Below are 18,935 nucleotides of genomic sequence, written 5' to 3' on the forward strand. Positions count from 1 at the left end.
TAAGAGACAAAACAGATGAACATAAGGGAAGAGAAACGAAAATAATATAAAAACAAGGAGGGGGACAAAACAGAAGAGACTCATAAATATGGAGAACAAACTGAGGGTTACTGCAGGGGTTGTGGGAGGGGGGATGGGCTAAATGGGTAAGGGGCACTAAGGAATCTACTCCTGAAATCATTGTTGCACTATATGCTAACTAATTTGGATGTACATTTAAAAAAAAAAATTAAAATTAAAAGAAAATCTTTAAGAGCCATTTGAATTTTCCTTTTTTAATGAGCTCTGTGTTTTTCTGCTTTGCCCATTTTCTTTTTATTATTTTTATTATTTTTTTTTAACGTTTATTTATTTTTGAGACAGAGACAGAGCATAAACGGGGGAGGGTCAGAGAGAGAGGGAGACACAGAATCTGAAACAGGCTCCCGGCTCTGAGCTGTCAGCGCAGAGCCTGACGTGGGGCTCGAACTCACAGACCGCGAGATCATGACCTCAGCCAAAGTCAGACGCCCAACGGACTAAGCCACCCAAGCGCCCCCCCCTTTTTTTAATTATTATTATTTTTCGCTTTGCCCATTTTCTACTGGTTTGTTGGTTTTTTTCTTACTAATTTCTGTTGGCTCTTTGTGACATGAGAAAAAATATTGTCCTCAATTTGCCACTCGTCTTCTGATGTTTCTGTTTGTTGGCTTGCTTTGGTCATGCAGTAGTTTTTTGTTAAATATAGTTGAACTTATCAATTCGCTTGTATGGCTTCTGAACTTTGAAGAGTAGGCTCTAGCGCCTGACTCCCGGGCCATGGTGTCAGTCTGCCATGTTCCTGTGAGGTTTTTTTTTTTCCTGCATCAAAACCCAGTTCTTCATTAGAAATAGTAGGTTTACAAGTTTCAAGTGACAGCTAAGGAAGCAAGTTTTCATATGAGGTTTTTTTGGTTAGTCACGTTTCGTCACATAATTCTTTGACGGCACAAATGGACTTTTACTTTTTTTTTGGAAGAGGGCTGGCTTGCGTAGACATGACCAGCCAATTACCACATTTCCTCGTTGCTGAAAACCAGACAGTCACCCTGCATCACATGTACCTGTGGGTTGGCTGATGTCTAGACCATGCCTTTTGCTGCCACTGGGAGGGAGTTTGCTGGGGACATCAGCAGTTCTGGTGCTTCCATTGTCTCTGGGTGCTGTAGCCGCTCTGGCTGTCTGAAGTGTGTTCTCCGAGTCCTGAGCAGGGCCTCGTGGGAACAGTGCTCCCTGAGTTCTCCCGTGTTCGTAGTAGTGTATGCCTCCTGCCTTTATAATCGGAAGTTTGTTGTTTGGAAATAAAATCCTGGGCTCGTGTTTTAAAATTTTTGTTGTTGTTTTCCATGGGTGTCTTAAACATGTGATTCCATTTTGTTCTGGCATGGCGTTGCTAACAAAAAAGCCTGATATTAATAGAATTTTCCTTATAAGTCTTGGTACTTTCTTTTTTTTTTTTTGCCCACACGCTTAAGGATTTTTTTCAGTGATTTTACTAGACTGTGTGTTGATTCTGTTATTCCGGGTTGGTATTTTCAGATATACGGTGTGTTCTCTCAATATGTAGTTTTAAAAAAAGTTTCAGAAAAATTCTCAACTATAGTTTTTAGTATTTGTTCTGTTCTCTTGCTCTGGTTTTCTCCTTCGGGACCTGCTGTTCTGTTTAAGTTAAACCTTCTTATCGTCAGTGTTTGTCACTTTTCCTTGAATCCTTTTTGTCTTTCTTTACTTTTTGATTTTTAAAAATTTCCATTCTTTTGTCTGTTTCTCTTGCAGCATTATTACTAGGAAGGTGTCTTCACCTTGGAGTTTTTTCTAGTTTTGTCCCGTTTCTGCATATTTTTTTCTTTTTCTTCTAATACTTTTCTGAGTTCTGTCACCTCATTTCAGACTCTTATTCTGCTTTGTGGGTTTTTTTTTCATATCAGGTATTATTTTTGTAATGTTTCTGCTCACTTTGATATAGTAAGTTAAATTGTCATCTCTTCTGTGAGTATGTCTTTCTGGCATGCTTTCATTGTTCAGAGGGATGTTCTGCTCAGTTTTTTTTTTTTTTTTTTTAACTACAACTTTATATAAAAGTCTGACCTGCATTCTTCTTTTGATCACTTTTAAATGAAATTAGTTTTCTGAAACGTGTTTAAATATTCAAGGAAATTCTGTTAGACATAACGTATGTTCATACATAAGAATATACGTTTGAGATACTAAAGGGAACTCTATGTTACATATAATGTAAATACATCGTCTGTTTGTATATTAGCTCTGCAGAACCTGTTTAAGATACTCAAGGGGGGCACCTGGGCGGCTCAGTCGGTTAAGCGTCCGAATCTTCATCTCAGCTCAGGTCATGATCTCCCGGTTCCCGGGATCAAGCCCTCATGGGGATTGACGATTATTCTTGTCTATTTTTCGGTTTTATTAGATACTGTAGTTGTCTCCAGATTCCTCTTGAATGTTTTTATGAGGCATAATATTAAATTTCAGTTTTATGTTCGTGATTCTGAGACCACGTCATCCACCTGTCCCTGTCATCCCTAGCCCCTCCGTCCGCTTTCCCGTCCTTGCAGCCTGGCCACCATACTCTTCTGCAGGACTGCAGCCCCCCGGCGCCACCCCCCCGACTCCTGCTGTCACCCCCTCTGCCCGTGAGCCTCCGAGGGTGGTTGGCACTTGTCCGCGTGGCCACGCAGAGCCTCGCCGTAGCAGGGAGCCCGTGGTCGTGGAACGGGATTTTGGGTACTAATTTTTCCTTTCTTTCTTTTTATGTGAAAGAGAGAGAGCGGTGCTACAATCCCCTCATTTATGAACACCATCCCAACAAAAGAAACCCCCCCGACTCTAATCCGCACCAACAAATTCACCGAGGGCTTTCAGAACATTGTGGACGCCTATGGAGTCGGGAGCTACAGAGAAGTGAACCCAGGTGGGCGGTGTGACCTCGTCCATCCTCCTGCCTCGTGCGCCACTGCCGCTGCCTCTCCCCACGACGCTGTGACAGGCGTTGGGGAAACAGGCTCGCTGCTGCTGTTGTGTCGTTGTCCTGAGTGTAAAATGCTCCCTTGAACCTGTCTGTTCTCTTTTGAGAATTCTGGAGAAGGTCGGGTGTTGGAATTAACTAGAATTTTCTGCCTCCGGTGAGTCAAGCGTCTTGCTCTCCCCGCAGCTCTCTTCACCATCATCACTTTCCCCTTTCTGTTCGCCGTGATGTTCGGAGACTTCGGACATGGCTTCGTGATGTTCTTGTTTGCCCTCTTGCTGGTGTTAAATGAAAACCACCCCAGACTAAATCAGTCACAAGAGGTGAGACTACAAACACCGCAGCTCCTCACGTCTGGTTGGGTAGTTAGCAGGGATGATCTTAAATGTCAGTTTTTGGCAGTAAGCGTCACTGTAGGACGGAGCCGTAAGGGGTGCGGGCCTGTGGTCTCTGTGTGACGGTGACGCCCCCCACGCCAGCCCTCTGAGAAGTCCCAGGCCCACGTGGGTCCCGCTCCTGCGATTTCGCGCGGTCCCCCTCTGCTCACCTGCCCTGCTTTTCACAGATCATGCGCATGTTTTTCAATGGCCGATACATCCTCCTGCTGATGGGGCTGTTCTCCGTGTACACGGGCCTCATCTACAACGACTGCTTTTCAAAGTCGGTCAACCTGTTCGGCTCTGGGTGGAGCGTGTCAGCCATGTACAGTTCCAGCCACACCCCTGCGGAGCAGAAGAAGATGGGGCTCTGGAAGTAAGTGTGTGTTACCCAGCGGTGTTTTAGGTCGGAAAGCGCTTCTCGGAGGTTCCTCCGGCCTCCGCTAGGTCAGTCTGCTCACTCTGCTTTCTGTTACAGTGACAGCGTCGTCAGGCACAACAGGGTTTTGCAGTTGGACCCGAGCATTCCTGGAGTGTTCCAAGGCCCTTACCCTCTTGGTATCGATCCCGTGAGTGTACCTGTTCCTCGCCATGATCTCCGCTCCCTCTGTGGTGCACCTGGTTTTAATTGTCCGAGTGCTTCCTCAGAAGGTTCCCCGGGTTGCAGACGGTGGGGAAGGTACCCTGGGGGGTTTCTGCCTGGGCGGCCGTGGCCCATGTGCATCCCCAGTCAAGTTGGTTTAGAGATGAAGCTGAGCTGTCCGTGTGGGAGCCCGGGTCAGTGCCCAGTGGGAGGAGTCCGTCCAGAGAGGTGGGGCCGCACGCCGTCGGGGTTCCTGACCTCGAGGGAGAAATGGCATTTCAGGAGCCTTTAAGTGGAGGCAGCTTCCTAAGTTTCTTTTTTCTTTGTGGAAATTTTTGTTTTTTTACCCTGTGATCTAGAAAGAAATAATAGGAATTTTAGAGCTGAAAGGGAGCTTCAGGTTCTCAGGGTGCTTATTGAGGTAGTTGTTTGAAATGGGAAGTGTTTGGAGAAGGAAAAGAAAGACGCAGCTGCAGGGGCCCGGGACTGCCGCCCCCACCCCATGCCCCACAGGGCTCAGCAGGCACGCCTCACCGGGCTCCCGCCAGGCTCCCTCCAGGGCCCCCCCCAGGCCCATGCCAGGCCGCCACCAGGCTCCTCCCAGGCTCCCACCCGGTGCCCAGGCCCCCAGCAGGCTACCTCCAGGCTGAAGGACCATTTTTCTGGACTGTTGGCCGTCTTCTGGGAGAATCTCATCCTAGAAAGGGGAGCTTAGAAACCAACTCAAAATCGGTCTGGGGGGTGTGAGCTATAATCGTGTGCAGAATTGAAAAAACTGAAGAGAAAGGTCCGGCACCTTCATCGGAGCTTTCCAAGCCAGTGCCCTCCTAACCGGTCTGTTCATTCTCGCCTCTAAATGTAATTTGTGTAATTCAGCCTTGTTGCCTTGCATCTTCATATAACTGGAAACTTGAAAAAACTTTCATAACAATTTCTTTAAGGTACAGCATTTTGGAGCCAGGTTCCTAATAATGTGTGGCCTTGCTTTAAGGAGACAAACATTTCTGAATATAGGCTCCAAGGAAGAAAGTTTAGGAGGGCGTTTTGTGGGGGGAGGAAGAGACTAGGGCACGGTACTGCCTCGTTTCGCTTTGATTTAATTTTAAAAACCGGCACCACGCTCATATGGTTAAAAGATAGATCCATGTGCGTAGGCAAGGTCCAGCTCTTGCGAAGGTCTCCTCTGTCCAGTCCTTATTTCCTCAGTTTCCCGACCCGGGAACGGCTGGAGGTAGTTTTAGCGTCTCCTGCCAAGTTTCTTTATGAACTTTTAAATCTATCTTCTTATTCTCCCCTGTTTTTGCCTAAAAGTTGTTCTGTACCCAGTTGCTTTAGGCTTAGTGATGAAAGATAGACTTACATGTCGCTGGCGAGGTGTCGCGTTGTTGCCGGCTTTCCTCCTCTCCCGCCCCTGCTTCCCCCGAGGAGGGCGCCGTCAGTGGGCTTTTTCCCGTGGGTCCAGGCAGTCAAGCTGAAGTCAGCCTAAATACCTCTTTCTAGAACCTTCTTCTCACTTAAAAGGAACTAATAGGCCCTGTTTCCCTTTTCCTAATCCCCCGAGTGAGGGACTGTAGGAATTAATTTTTCAGAGAGAGAAGAGAGAAGAGAGGTAATCAGCGGCGGGGGCCTGGAGGGGCTGGTCAGGGAGCCCCGGGGGGTTGAGCCTGGGTGCCCTGGGTCTCATCAGCAGTTTGGCCACTTGCTGCACTGACGCTTCCTCCCTCCCTTCCTGTTAAACTTTATTATAGAACGCACACGCACAAGGATGTATAAAACCTGTCTGTGAAGTCCTAACACACATAGTTGTACGGGCCCCCACCCCCACCCCCCAGGGTAAGTGACCCCGGGACCTGGAATGCGCCCCTGGCCGCACCGGCCCTCCCCAGAGGGAACTTGCCGCCCCGCTGACTCTGTGTGACTCTTCCCCTGCTCTTCCTCTCGGTCTCGCCTCACAAGCCACTTCCCTAAACACAGTGTGGTTTCGTTTGGCATCCTTTGCATTTCATATTAAAGATGGGATTGTTGGTAACAGTCTGGTCCTGGTTTCAGGAAATCAGTGGTTCTCAGATCACAGGCGTCAAGGAGGAAGTCTGAATGTTGCTTTCCTTTTAAATCTGTAGCTGCCTTCCTATGTCTGGTGTCACCTGTGTGTCCTGAAGCAGTTGAAGGAAGTTAAAGATGTCTTGTTTTGTTTTGTCTTCAGATTTGGAACTTGGCCACAAATCGCCTCACTTTCCTAAACTCTTTCAAAATGAAAATGTCTGTGATTTTAGGAATTATTCACATGACTTTTGGAGTCATTCTGGGAATATTTAACCACTTGTAAGTACAGATTTTTTAAAAGTTTTTTTAATGTTTATTTATTTTTGAGGGAGAGAGAGAGGGAGAGAGAGACAGAGTATGAGCGAGGAAGGGGCAGATAGGGAGACAGAATCTGAAGCAGGCTCCAGGCTTTGAGCTGTTCGCACAGAGCCCGACGCAGTGCTCGAACCCATGAACTGCAAGACCATGACCTGAACTGAGGTCGGATGCCCAACCGACTGAGCCACCCAGGTGCCCCCAGATTTTTTTTTTAAAGCAGTATTTATAAGCCAAGTTTGGTATTCTTAAACTTTGCCTCTTGAGGGTGGACTGTATGGGCCTGCCCTTAAAGGCAGCCAGTGTACTGGAATGCTGTGCATTTGATTGTGTTGTGATCATACGGGGTTTTGACCGTTTCAGTGATTCATTTATTTAGCAGCTATTTATTGATTGTAGAGGATATGCCAGGCGCTGTTTTAGGCTTCAGGGACTGAGTAGTGCTGAAGACAGAAGACAGGTTTTGCCCACATGGAGTTTTCCATTCAAGGGAGGGAGGCATGCGGCATGTACATTCAGATTTGTTTCCAGAAGTAATTTTTGTCATACTCTTATTTCATTATAAGTTGGAAAGTTTTTTGTTTGCTAGAGCTAGCGTGTCAAGAGGAAGACGTTGCATCTTTTTCCTCTAACTGGACCTGTTAGTGAAACACTAGCCTTTCCACTGTGCTCACATCTGTTTTCTTCGTGGATGTATCTGAATCAGTAGTATGAGTTATAAGACAAAGGATGTTCTGGTGGGAGAGGCCTCGTCACAAAGAATTTAAGAGCAATTTTGTCTTCATTTTTTTTTTTTTTTTTAATGTTTACTTACTTTTGTGTGAGAGAGAGAGAGACAGAGTGTGAGCGGGGGAGGGGCAGAGAGAGAGGGAGACACAGAATCCGAAGCAGGTTCCAGGCTCCGAGCTGTCAGTACAGAGCCCAATGCGGGGCTAGAACTTGTGAATTGTGAGATTGTGACCTGAGCCGAAGTCAGACACTTAACTGACTGAGCCACCCAGGTGCCCCTCTTCATTCTTTATCTCAGTCCAAACTTGCTCATGGTTTGATCGATTCCATTTTGTTTTTTTTTTCTAGGCATTTCCGGAAGAAGTTCAATATTTATTTGGTTTCTGTCCCGGAACTTCTCTTTATGCTGTGCATCTTTGGATACCTTATATTTATGATCGTCTATAAGTGGCTGGTTTATTCGGCAGAAACCTCCAGAGTCGCTCCCAGCATTCTGATTGAATTTATTAACATGTTTTTATTCCCGGCTAGTGAAACGAATGGTCTTTACTCAGGGCAGGTAGGTAACGTTCTTTTCCACCCCCGTGAGCTTACAGGAAGTCCTGATGGTAGCCTTTTTGTTTTAAACAGTAGATGATTGAAGGGGCTTTCTGCAGGCCTCCCAGGAATGTAGGGGCTTTCCTGTTTCTTTGTATGTTGTCGCAAGAGCTCGTCACCCTGCTCTGAACACTGTGCTGGGGGCTCTGGGAAACACTCAGTAGCGGTCAAAACTGTGGGAAGAAAATGTATGGACTGGAGGGTTTCTGAGGACTGGCAAATCCCACCCACCCCGCCCCCTCCATTTTTCTAGTTGCTTTAAAATCAATCTCTGACTAAGCCAGGGCATCCCAGCACACTGACCCTCTCGCAAACTGGCTTTTCTAGAGTGGTATGTTTGGGTAACGCCCACCACATCCACGGTGGCGGGGTGAGGGCTCAGGGGTGACCGCCCTGCTTGCAATCCTAGCTCTGTCACTTCTTTGACGGGTAACTTTGAACACATACCTTGACTCCTCTGTGCCTCAGTTTCCTCACCTGTAAAATGGGAATAAAAATAGGACCCAATTTGTAGTCCAGAGTTAATCTGATCAAATACTTAGAAGTACCTGGCACCTACCAGTGCTCAATAAACGTGAGCTTGCGTTGTGATTACGGTGAGGGTCTCTGTGCTGTGTCGAGTGCCACAGTGTCACTCCTGAAGGACGCTGCTGTGGACCTTGCGTGTCGTGTTCCCAGTGTCTGTGAGACACCGGAGAAATCTTCTCAGTGCTGTCCTCACCTGTGTTCTCCTAAGCTCTAGGTGTTTTGTTCTTGTTTTTTTAATTTTGGTGACCCTGCAAATGGAGCGTTTAGTTTTGTTTTCCGCCTTCCACGGACAGCTCGGTTCACTGTAAGCCCGATTGGAAGCTCAGCTCGTGGAACCGTGGGCTTCGCTGTGAGCTGTGCACACGTGTCCTTCTTGAACTGTTTGAGCTTCACCTCTTACCTATGGTTCTCCTGTTTGTGATTTTTCTATTAGATTTTGTTGTTATTTTGTTCAACCTTTTTGTAGGATGACGTAGATTGTGGGAGAAAGGCACAATGGGAGTTCGGCGGCGCTCGGGTGCCGTGGCCGGGAAGATCACTGAAGGGCACTACCTTATTTAACGTCTCCGGTGTGCCTGAAAAGTGCTCCCCGTGATTATTCTTCTTAACTCACACTAGCCCTCGAGGTCGGTGGTGTCATCCCGGTGGCTCAGGGCAGGCCTGGTCACAACAGCTGCCGGCGGAGCCCAGATTTTAGCCCAGTCTGCTTGACCACACAGCTCACGACTTCTGATAGGACTCTGCCCGTGGCCGCCACGTTTCTCCGCATTTCGGGGCACATTCGTGTCGGTGGTGCGGTACGAGATGCTAACGCATACCTGCCACTGGCTCGTACCACGTGGTGCACGCGGCTCTGGGAATCTGTGCGTCACATGGGGGCGGCCGTAGAGGAAGGCTAGGCGGGGGACCGTGTGATGCCCGATCGTTTGTTTTCATTGCCGCCTCCAGGCCCTATAAAGCCACACAGACTGCAGTGGCTGTATAAGCGCGAATGTGCTTTGCTCTCGATTTCTTTTTATGTGACGGTAAATATCTGTACTTTAAAAAACATGTTTACTTATTAATTTTAGAGAGAGAGAGAGAGAGAGCACGAACAGGGGAGGGGCAGACAGAGAGGAAGATAGAGAATCACCAACGCAGAGCCCGACGCAGGGCTTGAACTCCCAAATTGTGAGAGCATGACCTGAGCGGAGATCAAGAGTTAGTGGCTCAACCCACCGAGCCACCCAGGTGCCCTTAAATATGCCGACTTTTGAAGAAAAGGCTTGTAGTTTTGTTCTGAATGCTCTTTTAGTATTTTTCTTGTGTAGAAGTGAATCCACTTACTATTACTTAGGTTCCTCAAGTAATCTTTGCAAAGGTAATAATAATAAAAACAAGAATATAAAAAAAATGTCTAGCCTTTGTTTGTATTCGTCCTCTTTCGGTGTTTTTAGGAAATGACGAGCTGGGGTTTGCCTCTGGTTTAGAATGTTCTTATTTATCCCTCACTGATCTGAACAGAGTGTTATTTTACCGCTCTGTCAGTGGTGTCACTCATCAGTTCTAGAATTCAGCTATGAGTTTGGGGAAAGACCTGCTGGCGAATACAATTCGGCTTTTGTGTTTACCTTCTGTTCCTTGTTATTGTAAATAAGGAGACATTCTCCTGGATTTTCGCTCACGAAACGCACCAGTGACCCGGCCAGCACGTCCTTTCATTTTAACGGGCTTCCTCCCCTTCCGCGTGACAGGAGCACGTCCAGAGGCTGCTGCTGGCCGTCACGGCGCTGTCCGTTCCCGTTCTCCTCTTGGGAAAACCACTCTTCTTGTGGTGGCTCCACAACGGGCGCAGCTGCTTTGGCGTGAGCCGGGTAAGTGTGAGTCCGGCCGCGTGTCCGGAGGTGCCTGGTTGTAGGTATAGAAGGAGACGTAAAGAAACACCTTTCAGAGGGTCTTGGGCTCTTGATGTGAAGCCGGCGCTCCCTCCATCCGGAAGCTCGGCGTCGCCTGTCCCGCAGAAGCTCGCTGCGGAGCCCGCCGTGCGGGCCCGTGGGCACGGGCCGTGCGGGGACGAACCAGGTCCTCCAGCACTGTTGTCATCGGCAAAGCGCTTTTTGTTCCTCCTCCTGGCTTCTTGACTTTTTTCTTTAAAGTGTCGTTTAATTTAAATAACCTCCCTCAATTATAGGAAACGTGGAACGCACAGGAAAGAGCGCCCTATCCGATCATGCGCTTATAACCAGGGTTACCATTTTGTTAGATTTCTTCCTAGACTGTTTTCCTGGGTGTCCACTTTCTCATTTGATTTCTTTAAAAATAATTGTGATAGACTATACTGTCACCTCCGTCCACGTCCACAACTTTCTCATCCTCCCAAATGGAGACTCTGTCCCCGTGAAACACTGACTCCCCATCTCTCCTCCCCCAGCCTCTCCAAACCACCATCTACTTTTGTTGTTAGGAGTTTCACTCCTCCAGGCACCTCGTATTCATGGACTCATGCAGTATTTGTCCTTTTGTGACTGGCTTATTTCACTGAGCATAATGTCCTCAAGGTTCGTCTGGATTGTAACAGAATCTCTTCCTTTTTAAGGCTCAGTAATGTTCCGTTGCATGGATAGATCAGATTTTGCTTATCAGTTCATCCATCGACGGGTACTTGGGTTGTTTCTACCTTTCAGTTATCGTGAATAATGCTACTTTCAGCACGGTGTATAAAAATCTTTCCGAGCCCTTTCAGATTTTTGGATATGTGCCCAGAAATGGAGTTGTGCGATCACATCCTAGGATTATTTTGAGGAACCACCGCACTGTTCTCCACAGTGGCTGCACCATTTTACATTCCTACCAACAGTACACAAAGGGTTCCACTTCCTCTAATCAATACTTACTATTGTCATTTTTTAGATAGTAGCCATCCTAACAGGTATGATATGCTTGCGTTCTCATAAACAACTTTCTAACCTCGAAGAGCCGCATCCTTAGGAGAAATGAAGGGGCTCTGACTGGATTTGTCAGGTCCTTGTGATTTTAAAGGCAATGACTCTGTATTCTTTTGGTTGTTGTTAGAGTGGTTACACACTCGTAAGGAAAGACAGCGAGGAAGAAGTTTCTCTACTGGGAAGCCAAGACATAGAAGAGGGAAATAACCAAATAGAAGATGGATATAGAGAAATGATGTGTGAAGAGGTAATCTTCTCTGTTACTGTCCATAACATTGGACAAGAAGCCAAGCTCTCGGGGTGCCTGGCTGGGTCAGTCGGTGGAGTGTGTGGCTCTTAATCTTCAGGTCATGAGTTCAGGCCTCACGTTGGGCATAGAGTTTACTTAAAACACAAAAAACAAACAAAAAAAAGCCTCAAAACCCAAAACGCCTGTTACAAAAGCTTCCCCAAATACTGTTTTGATTGTTGGCCATAAGGGTTTTGGCTTATCATTTTGTTTCAGTTTTACAGTGGGATTTCTACTGTTAACATTACATGCTGTCATATTAAGTGACTTAAGGTGCCATGAGCATTGCTTTCCAGAGATTCTTGTCTCAGTCAGAACTTTGTAGTTGTAAGAGGGAGACCTGATTACATTGGCTTCACAGGGAATCTTCTGGCTCACGTCAGGACAGGAGCAGAGTTGGCCTCAGGATGATTGGTTTCCGGGCATCCAATTCCGAGAAGTCTGGGTTGGTTTTCCTTTGCAAGTTTGCTTCATATTCTGAAGCCAGTTGGCCCCACGATTTTGGAACCTTGGCCACAGCCAGCCCTGAGCTTATTTTCTCCAGTCTTTCAGTCAGAGAGAAAAGCGCTCTCGGCTGATTGTTAGATTAGGAAGCATCCCAAGGAAGAACTGTGGTTGCCTGGCTGCAGTCCCTCGTCATCCCTGTTCCAACAACCGCTCCTGTCATCTGCACGGATGGCCATAACCACGGACGGGGTCTTCAGCAAGAGAAGTTTACTGCTAGAAGCCCAAGTTCAAGACGTTGGCAGGGCTGGTTTCTCCCCTGGCCTCCTTCTTGGCTTGTGGGGGCTGCCTTGTTCAACGTGTCATCACAGGGCCTTGCCCTCCGTGGGCATGTGTCTCTTCTTCTAAGGACACCCACACTCGTGACCTCTTTTAACCTTAATTACCCCTTAAAAGGCCCTGTCTCCAAGCACAGTCACGTTGGGGTTAGGCCTTCAATATGTGAATTTGGAGGGGGTCACGGTTCAGCCCGTAACGGCTGTGGCTGGGGGTGTGGGGTGAATGGCGGAAGAAGCACTTTCCCCCAAAGAAGGGTGGCACAGCCCTGGGCAGACAGAGCCAATTCCGCTACTCTGGTCGGCTTTATTTGCTTGGAAACTTTATTTGGCCATCCAGTAAGGGCCAAACAAAATTTCTGACGGTCAACATTTTGTAATTGTTACGTAATGTAGTGTTTTAATTTGGGATGATTGATAATTTATAGGATCATAAGAGAACCAAAAAGCAGAATGGGGAGGAGCGTTAGAGTCCTCTTTCCCAGTGTTTTACAGCCTTTTCACTGCCAGGGGCCCTTTTCACAGTCTCCCCTTGTTGGGCCTGCATTTATGCAGCAGACACGCACCTGTCTTCTGAAGACTTCAGAGTCTTCCAGGCTCGGGGTCGGTCAGCGTCTCTGGTTTCAGTAGGTGTTCCGTGGTCGCTGAGACCGGCCCCAGAGTCGCACTGGGCTGCCCCAGGGCTGTGACACGGGTGCCGCACGGGAAACTGAGGCCGGGGGAGCCGGGGCGGCGCGCTGTCTGTGACGGGGCAGTGAGTCGAGCTCAGGCCTTTGACTCGCTGCTCCTCACGCTCCTGCGCTGTCTCCCCAGCCTCCCAGAGGCCGGTCTTTCCACTGAGCGAGGGACGGAAAGCGGCCAGGCGTGGCAGTGGGTGGTCGCATGCGGGCAGTTTGGCGACTCTGACGCGTGTTGTGTGATCTCCCTCAGTTTAATTTTGGAGAGATACTGATGACCCAAGTGATTCATTCCATCGAGTACTGTCTGGGGTGCATCTCCAACACCGCTTCATACCTGAGGCTCTGGGCTCTCAGCCTGGCCCATGCACGTAAGTTTTTGCCGAGACCTGCGGTCCCACACTCTGTGCCGAGACGCCCCACCGTGCCGCGGTGAACCCGGGGGGGGCTCTGTGCTACATTTCACAATTCCGAGGGAAGCCTAGTGCTGTCCTTCGGGTACCGCGTGAGCCAGTATTGTGCGGGGACAGCCTCGCCCGTTTGTGTCAGCCCTCTCTGTCACGGGGAGGCAGGCCTCTGGGTTTTCTGGCGTGCCGTATCTTCCTCCGTGTTTGACGTGATCGCGAGCTGGCTGACTTTTACATGAGTTACGTGTAGATTATGTAGGTGTGTGGGTTATTTGTGGATACTAATTCAGAATTGTCAGAAGGAGACCCAGTCCCCCTGGCTAAGTGCAGCGACGCCGTGGACGTAAACAGAAGTTAACCCTGCCGAATGACTCCCCCGCAGAGCTGTCTGACGTCCTGTGGACCATGCTGGTGCGCGTGGGCCTCCGGGTAGACACCACTTACGGAGTCTTGCTGCTGCTACCAGTAATCGCTCTCTTTGCAGTGTTGACAATTTTCATCCTTTTGATCATGGAAGGCCTTTCTGCATTTCTCCATGCCATACGCCTCCACTGGTGAGTATGCAAGTTAGCTTTGGAACTGCTATTTAAAAAATATTGGACCCCTCTCCCCACGTGTATAAATAACCCCACAAAATGCCAGCACTTAATAACCGTGTATGTTTAATACTTTGAATTTATCTGGGGCCTGACAGGTTACCTCGTTGTAAAACAAAATAAAATTCTTCCGTATTTCGTGATGGTTTACAGCGTATGTCGGATTGCTTGTCTGTGTATGAAGGTACCCGGGTGGGGAGAGAGGTTCTGAATACTCGTGTGTACGCGTGTAGCGTGTGAGGGGTCATGACGGGTTCGCGTTTCCGTTACACGTCGAGGAGGGCGACACGGGCAGGCTGTGTGTGTGTCTGTGTGTATCTTATTTAAGTAATGACACGTGTGCCAAGAGAGCACGTACGGAATGAAGCAGCTTCAGCACAGGAGCTGTTTGGGGTTTTTTCTTAACTTATAAATGTTGTTGCAAGAAATGTAGGAAATGTTACAGTCTTTCGTTAATACACGGAAATTTTTTTGTTTTAGGGTAGAATTTCAGAACAAGTTCTACGTTGGTGCAGGCACCAAGTTTGTTCCTTTCTCATTCAGACTACTTTCGTCGAAGTTCAGTGACGACGTGGCATGATCATATTGCCGTATCCAAACAAGCTTTCGGATTTATGGAGAATTATCATGTTACAGAATTTCACTTCCGTCAAACTTACGATAGGAAAAATTCCGTCTTCATTGATTGCCTTATGATATAGCCAAATAATTCTGTAAGATAAACCTCTTCCTCATGTTAAATATTTTGTAACGCTTATCAATTTCAGATATGTAAATTTCTTTCAGTTTTTATGGTGAGCAAACTTAAGTTAATGCCAAAAGTTATGTTAAAGTTATTTTTAAAAATAGAGGCTTGGGGGGGAGAAGTGGTTTTGAATGGCTAGTTGAAAATGGTCTTAGTTACTCGAGTCCTTTTCACCTCATTAAAAAAAAAAAATTACAGCGTTATTCTGTCACTTGAAGTTGTCAGATAATATTTTCCAACAGCTGAAGTATAGTTTTTTAAAAAATTTAATGACGGATAATCAAAAGATTCGCATTTATTCTGCTTGATTAAAAGTATGTAAACATTTTGTATCGTATGCTGTCTAGAACTGCAAGTTAGGGGATTGTTTCTACAATTTTGTCTTGTTTTAATGATTGGAGAAAACGGGATAAAATAACATACGACAGATGGTTATCCCACTTGTATATTTTTAAAGATATTCTTACCCTCTTATCCTTATATAAAACCAATTATGACAAATGTACGTTGGAAAGATAAACTGTATACTGAGCCTTAAAACCCAGTGTGACCGTAAAAGATAAAATATGGATGTGATTTGAACTTAGGGACCAACTTGTATGATGTTACTGATGTTACCGAACCTTTTAGGGGTTTATACTGAGTGAAGGGAAGGTGAAAAGTAGTATTTTGTATATTTTTATAACAAAATATAAATTAAGATATTTTACCATGAAGAGATTGCACCTGTCCTTGAGAACAGTATAATTATAATTTTTTTTTTTTTTTACTTTCAGACTGATTGTAAATAAAGGTCTGGTAAAGGTATTTAGAGTTAATTTAAGCTTTCAAACACCATTTGGATCAGTTGAAAATTCTCTTTAATTTAAATTCATCTATTCACTTGACATTTAGCTTTGAAGGATTTTGAGTCCTGTTGAATGTTTTAATCTACGGAGACAGTCCCCACCTTACCAGTGGTTCCACTTAATGAATTTTGAATTAATGATGTTGTGAAAGCAATACACATTCCGTAGAAACCATACTTTCAGGGTTGAATCTGGATCCTGTCCGGGCCAGCGATCTGCGGCCCCATCCTCTCCCGCCATGCTGGGCAGAGGCCGCAGCTCCCAGACAGCCACGCGGTCGGGAGAGTCAACAGGTGGTACACGGACAGCCACCTGCGCCCACACGGCCGTTCAGTTTGGCACTTTCAGTACAGGATTCAGCCCATTACAGGAGATAGTCAATACTCCCTTATAAAATAGGCTTTGTGGTGGATGATTGTGCCCAACCGGAGGCTCCTGTCCGTGTTTGGAGCACGTCTAAGGCGGGCCAGGCTAGGCTGCGGTGTTCCCTAGGGTAGGTGTGTTAAATGCACGTTCAACTTAGGATGAGACCCCATCGTAAGTTGAGGACGATCTGTAGTTTTGTAAATTATGTTCATTTTTCATATTTTACTGTAATTGATGTTAGGTAATTATTTTCAAAAAGAAATCGGCAGTGTTTTCACTTAACGTTTTGAGGCAGGTGCATGAAAAGGCCTGTTTGTCACCATACACCTTCACCCTGCCTAGTGGGGGAGTTTGGAATTTTCATTTCAAGCTTGGGTTCTGGTAGCCCTGGATCTAAGCGTGTCTTTTCAGGTCAAGTTGAGACCTGTTTGCCGAGAGGCATGAACTGAACACGCTGACGTAATCGTGACGCTGACGTTAGACCTTAATTGTGTGGTAAGCCTTCCATGCTGCTCTTTCACGAATTGGGAGTTACTGGCCTTTGTCCCTCGTATTACAATATCAAGCTTCAAACCACGCGGATAAATCCTTGGGAGGTGATTCTGCTGTCAGAGTGCAGTTTCTCCGGAAAGGTCTAACGTTGGACACTTCTGTTGGGTGAATACAAACTCTGAACAGTGCTGTCCCTCACCACTGGCCATCTTCATTACTTTACGCCAAGGATCTGTTGTAATAAAATGGTAATTCATCCTTAGGAAACTCACGATTTCAGGGCACTGCTAGCCGATGAGTAAACAGGAGGCCTGTAGTGTCTGCTGGAATTTTTTAGTGCCCCCACTGGTAACTGTTATGGGCTGTTACAGAATTTTTCATTTTAAGTAACATCTCTCACCAGGGTATAGAACAGAGAGGAAAGAGTCCGTTTTTAATTGAGACCTATGTAGTGGTTATGTATTCTACATCATTGTATAAAAAATGAATTAGTAGTCCCAACTTTGGTGAAAGGCCTCTCTAGAAATAGAGCTTGATCGTGTCTTGTAGGCACTAGGGGAAATTTAATTTTTTTCCTAAAGCTGTAGGTTCCAGTGGCTGCTTTATGTTTAAACTTTATGCTTTGCTTTATGTTTAAGCTGTCTGGTGGAACTATTATGTATATCATTTTTGAGACAGACTTTGTTCCCTTAATAGCAAATATCTGGAGGAAGAATGGTCAATTGTCGGGATGAAGCTATGTATCTGTTTATTTTCCTCAAGAGAACACGTCATGATAAATGTCATGACGGCCATGTTTTCCAGTGTTCATTCAGGTGTTCATTCTGTGTGTTAATGGAGTCCTAAAATAAAAATCCAAGGCATTTCTTCAGGAAAACAACTTGATTTCATCCTGCAAGGGTAAAGAACGTCCTTGCGGTGACGTAATTATGATCAGTTAAAGAACTCAGGTGTCCTGATGGGGATCATGGTGAGCCCTGTGGACTGTCCATTCCTTGTGGGTAGGACTTTGAAAAGACACCCCTTTCACAGAATGCCTTTCTGTCCTCATTTCGGGAATGGGTACCTAATAACAACATTCTGTTCTCAGTTTCCAGTCTGCTGTAGCTTCAAAAGGCCTAGAGTATAGCATAGGTCGCTCTTAAGATGTTTATGAATTCAATATTCAGGCATTTTAGGGTCTGACTCATTTTGGAAAACAAAAACAGAACTGCTACAACTGTTCTGCAGTCTGCATTTGAAAACAGTAAATCTCTTCATTTAAAATTTTAAAGCCAAGTTTGCGTGCATGCCATCTGGTGTAATCTCCAGTAAGGTTATTAGGAAATCTTAATTCAAGATGATGAAAATCAGGCAGTTCTAAATAATAGTTTTCCAACAGCGAGGTCATGGAGGCCGGGCTTTGGTTTAGAATTGTAAGAAATACTTCAGAACATTCCACGTGTTCCTTGATGGGAAAATCCAACAAGAAGCCTAGGTTCTTGGTGTCAGCCTTGTCGTCCAGGGACTCATCTCCAGGAGGGGAGAGCAGTCACTAAGTTAAAGCTCCACAAATGCACGAAAGGACAACTTTGCATCTTCCTATCAGTATTGAACTTCTTTTTACTAATGAAAAATAAATATATTTTTAAAACATGGGTGTTTTGCTTTATTATGCCTTCACGTGTCTAGAAAGCTAAAGCCAGAAGTCGCCTGTCCCTTCTTGGGACTCCCTCTTCCCTGATCCGTGTGCCAGAGAGAACCCGCCCATTTCTGGAACTCTTCAAGGTACTTGCTTTCTGAGGCCCTTTAATCCACACTGGCGAGGGCGGGGGGGGGGGTGCTCAGACGATCAGTCCTGTCTCACCTCCTACTCTGCCTGGGCCATCTCTGAGGCAGTGCAACCTTGACCGGTCGCCTCGCTGGCCTCCTTCGGGGCAGAAGGGCGGGATGGTAGCCCGGGGTGATGAGGATCCTAGGAGGGGCTCCCTGGAGCCCGCAGTGGGGTGTCCCGGGCAACAGCAGCGGGCGGCTCCGGGCTGGACTCGTCCGTCCCCCCGAGTCGCGGGAGCATGCGTGCTGCCCGCTGCTCCGCTCGGCTCTCCGGCCGGCCGGAGCGGCGGGCCCGGATCCGGGGGGAGGCTGGGCGCCACCTGCGGGGGACGGGCCAGCGCCGCAGTGAGCGCGGGGGCCGGGGCGGGCGCGTCCCGGGACGCTGCCGACCCGCGCCTGCGGCGGCCGTTGCCGAGGCTCCCGTTGCCAGGGGCGCCGAAGCCGCGGACGCCGCCCGTCGCTGGGCTCCCAGGGCGCCGTCTGGCCCTTCGCGGCGCCATGGACGACCTGCGGGTGCTGTGGATGCGCGACCGCGTGTACACGGCCTTCGGCCTCACAGACCCCCACCTCTTCGAGGAGCTGCTGAACCGCGACGGTGGCGAGGTCGAGGACCTCATCCTGCACTTCCTCAACCAGACCAAGGACGAGGAGGGCGCCTTGACGCTGTTCTTCTACCGCAAGGTGGTGCCCGAGGAGGTGGAGGTGGAGATCGGTGAGCGCCCCGACTAGGCTTGGACTTTCTGCAGTTCCGCGGCTGCTTTCTGAGCCGCGTCCCCTGATACAGGCCTTAGCCCAGTGTCCCTCCCCGCCGCCGTCCCCACCGCCCCCCC

At 47.4% G+C, this 18,935-nt stretch overlaps 2 protein-coding genes across 5 annotated transcripts in view; both read left to right on the forward strand.

Annotated features, from left to right (window-relative positions):
- ATP6V0A2 (ATPase H+ transporting V0 subunit a2) overlaps window positions 1-17,930 on the forward strand; it is a 45,169-nt gene extending 27,239 nt beyond the window's left edge. For 2 of the 4 annotated variants that reach the window (XM_040444046.1, XM_040444045.1), the window contains exons 10-20: window positions 2,794-2,944; window positions 3,185-3,321; window positions 3,564-3,751; window positions 3,854-3,944; window positions 6,162-6,280; window positions 7,394-7,604; window positions 9,904-10,023; window positions 11,222-11,341; window positions 13,093-13,210; window positions 13,629-13,800; window positions 14,323-17,930. In XM_040444046.1, the coding sequence (XP_040299980.1) occupies window positions 2,794-2,944; window positions 3,185-3,321; window positions 3,564-3,751; window positions 3,854-3,944; window positions 6,162-6,280; window positions 7,394-7,604; window positions 9,904-10,023; window positions 11,222-11,341; window positions 13,093-13,210; window positions 13,629-13,800; window positions 14,323-14,422 (1,527 nt within the window). In that variant the 3' untranslated portion in view covers window positions 14,423-17,930. The remainder of the gene's footprint in view (window positions 1-2,793; window positions 2,945-3,184; window positions 3,322-3,563; window positions 3,752-3,853; window positions 3,945-6,161; window positions 6,281-7,393; window positions 7,605-9,903; window positions 10,024-11,221; window positions 11,342-13,092; window positions 13,211-13,628; window positions 13,801-14,322) is intronic. The other 2 variants (XM_040444047.1, XM_040444048.1) reach the window with 2 other exon arrangements.
- Window positions 17,931-18,470: 540 nt separating this feature from the next.
- Window positions 18,471-18,935, forward strand: part of DNAH10 (dynein axonemal heavy chain 10) — a 144,042-nt gene continuing 143,577 nt past the window's right edge. The window contains exon 1 of the mRNA XM_040444042.1: window positions 18,471-18,817. Coding sequence (XP_040299976.1) covers window positions 18,604-18,817 — 214 coding nt within the window. The 5' untranslated portion in view covers window positions 18,471-18,603. The remainder of the gene's footprint in view (window positions 18,818-18,935) is intronic.

The sequence above is a fragment of the Herpailurus yagouaroundi genome, unplaced genomic scaffold, assembly GCF_014898765.1.
Source record: "Herpailurus yagouaroundi ecotype Mexico unplaced genomic scaffold, PumYag 191, whole genome shotgun sequence".
NCBI classification, from domain to species: Eukaryota; Metazoa; Chordata; class Mammalia; order Carnivora; family Felidae; genus Herpailurus; species Herpailurus yagouaroundi.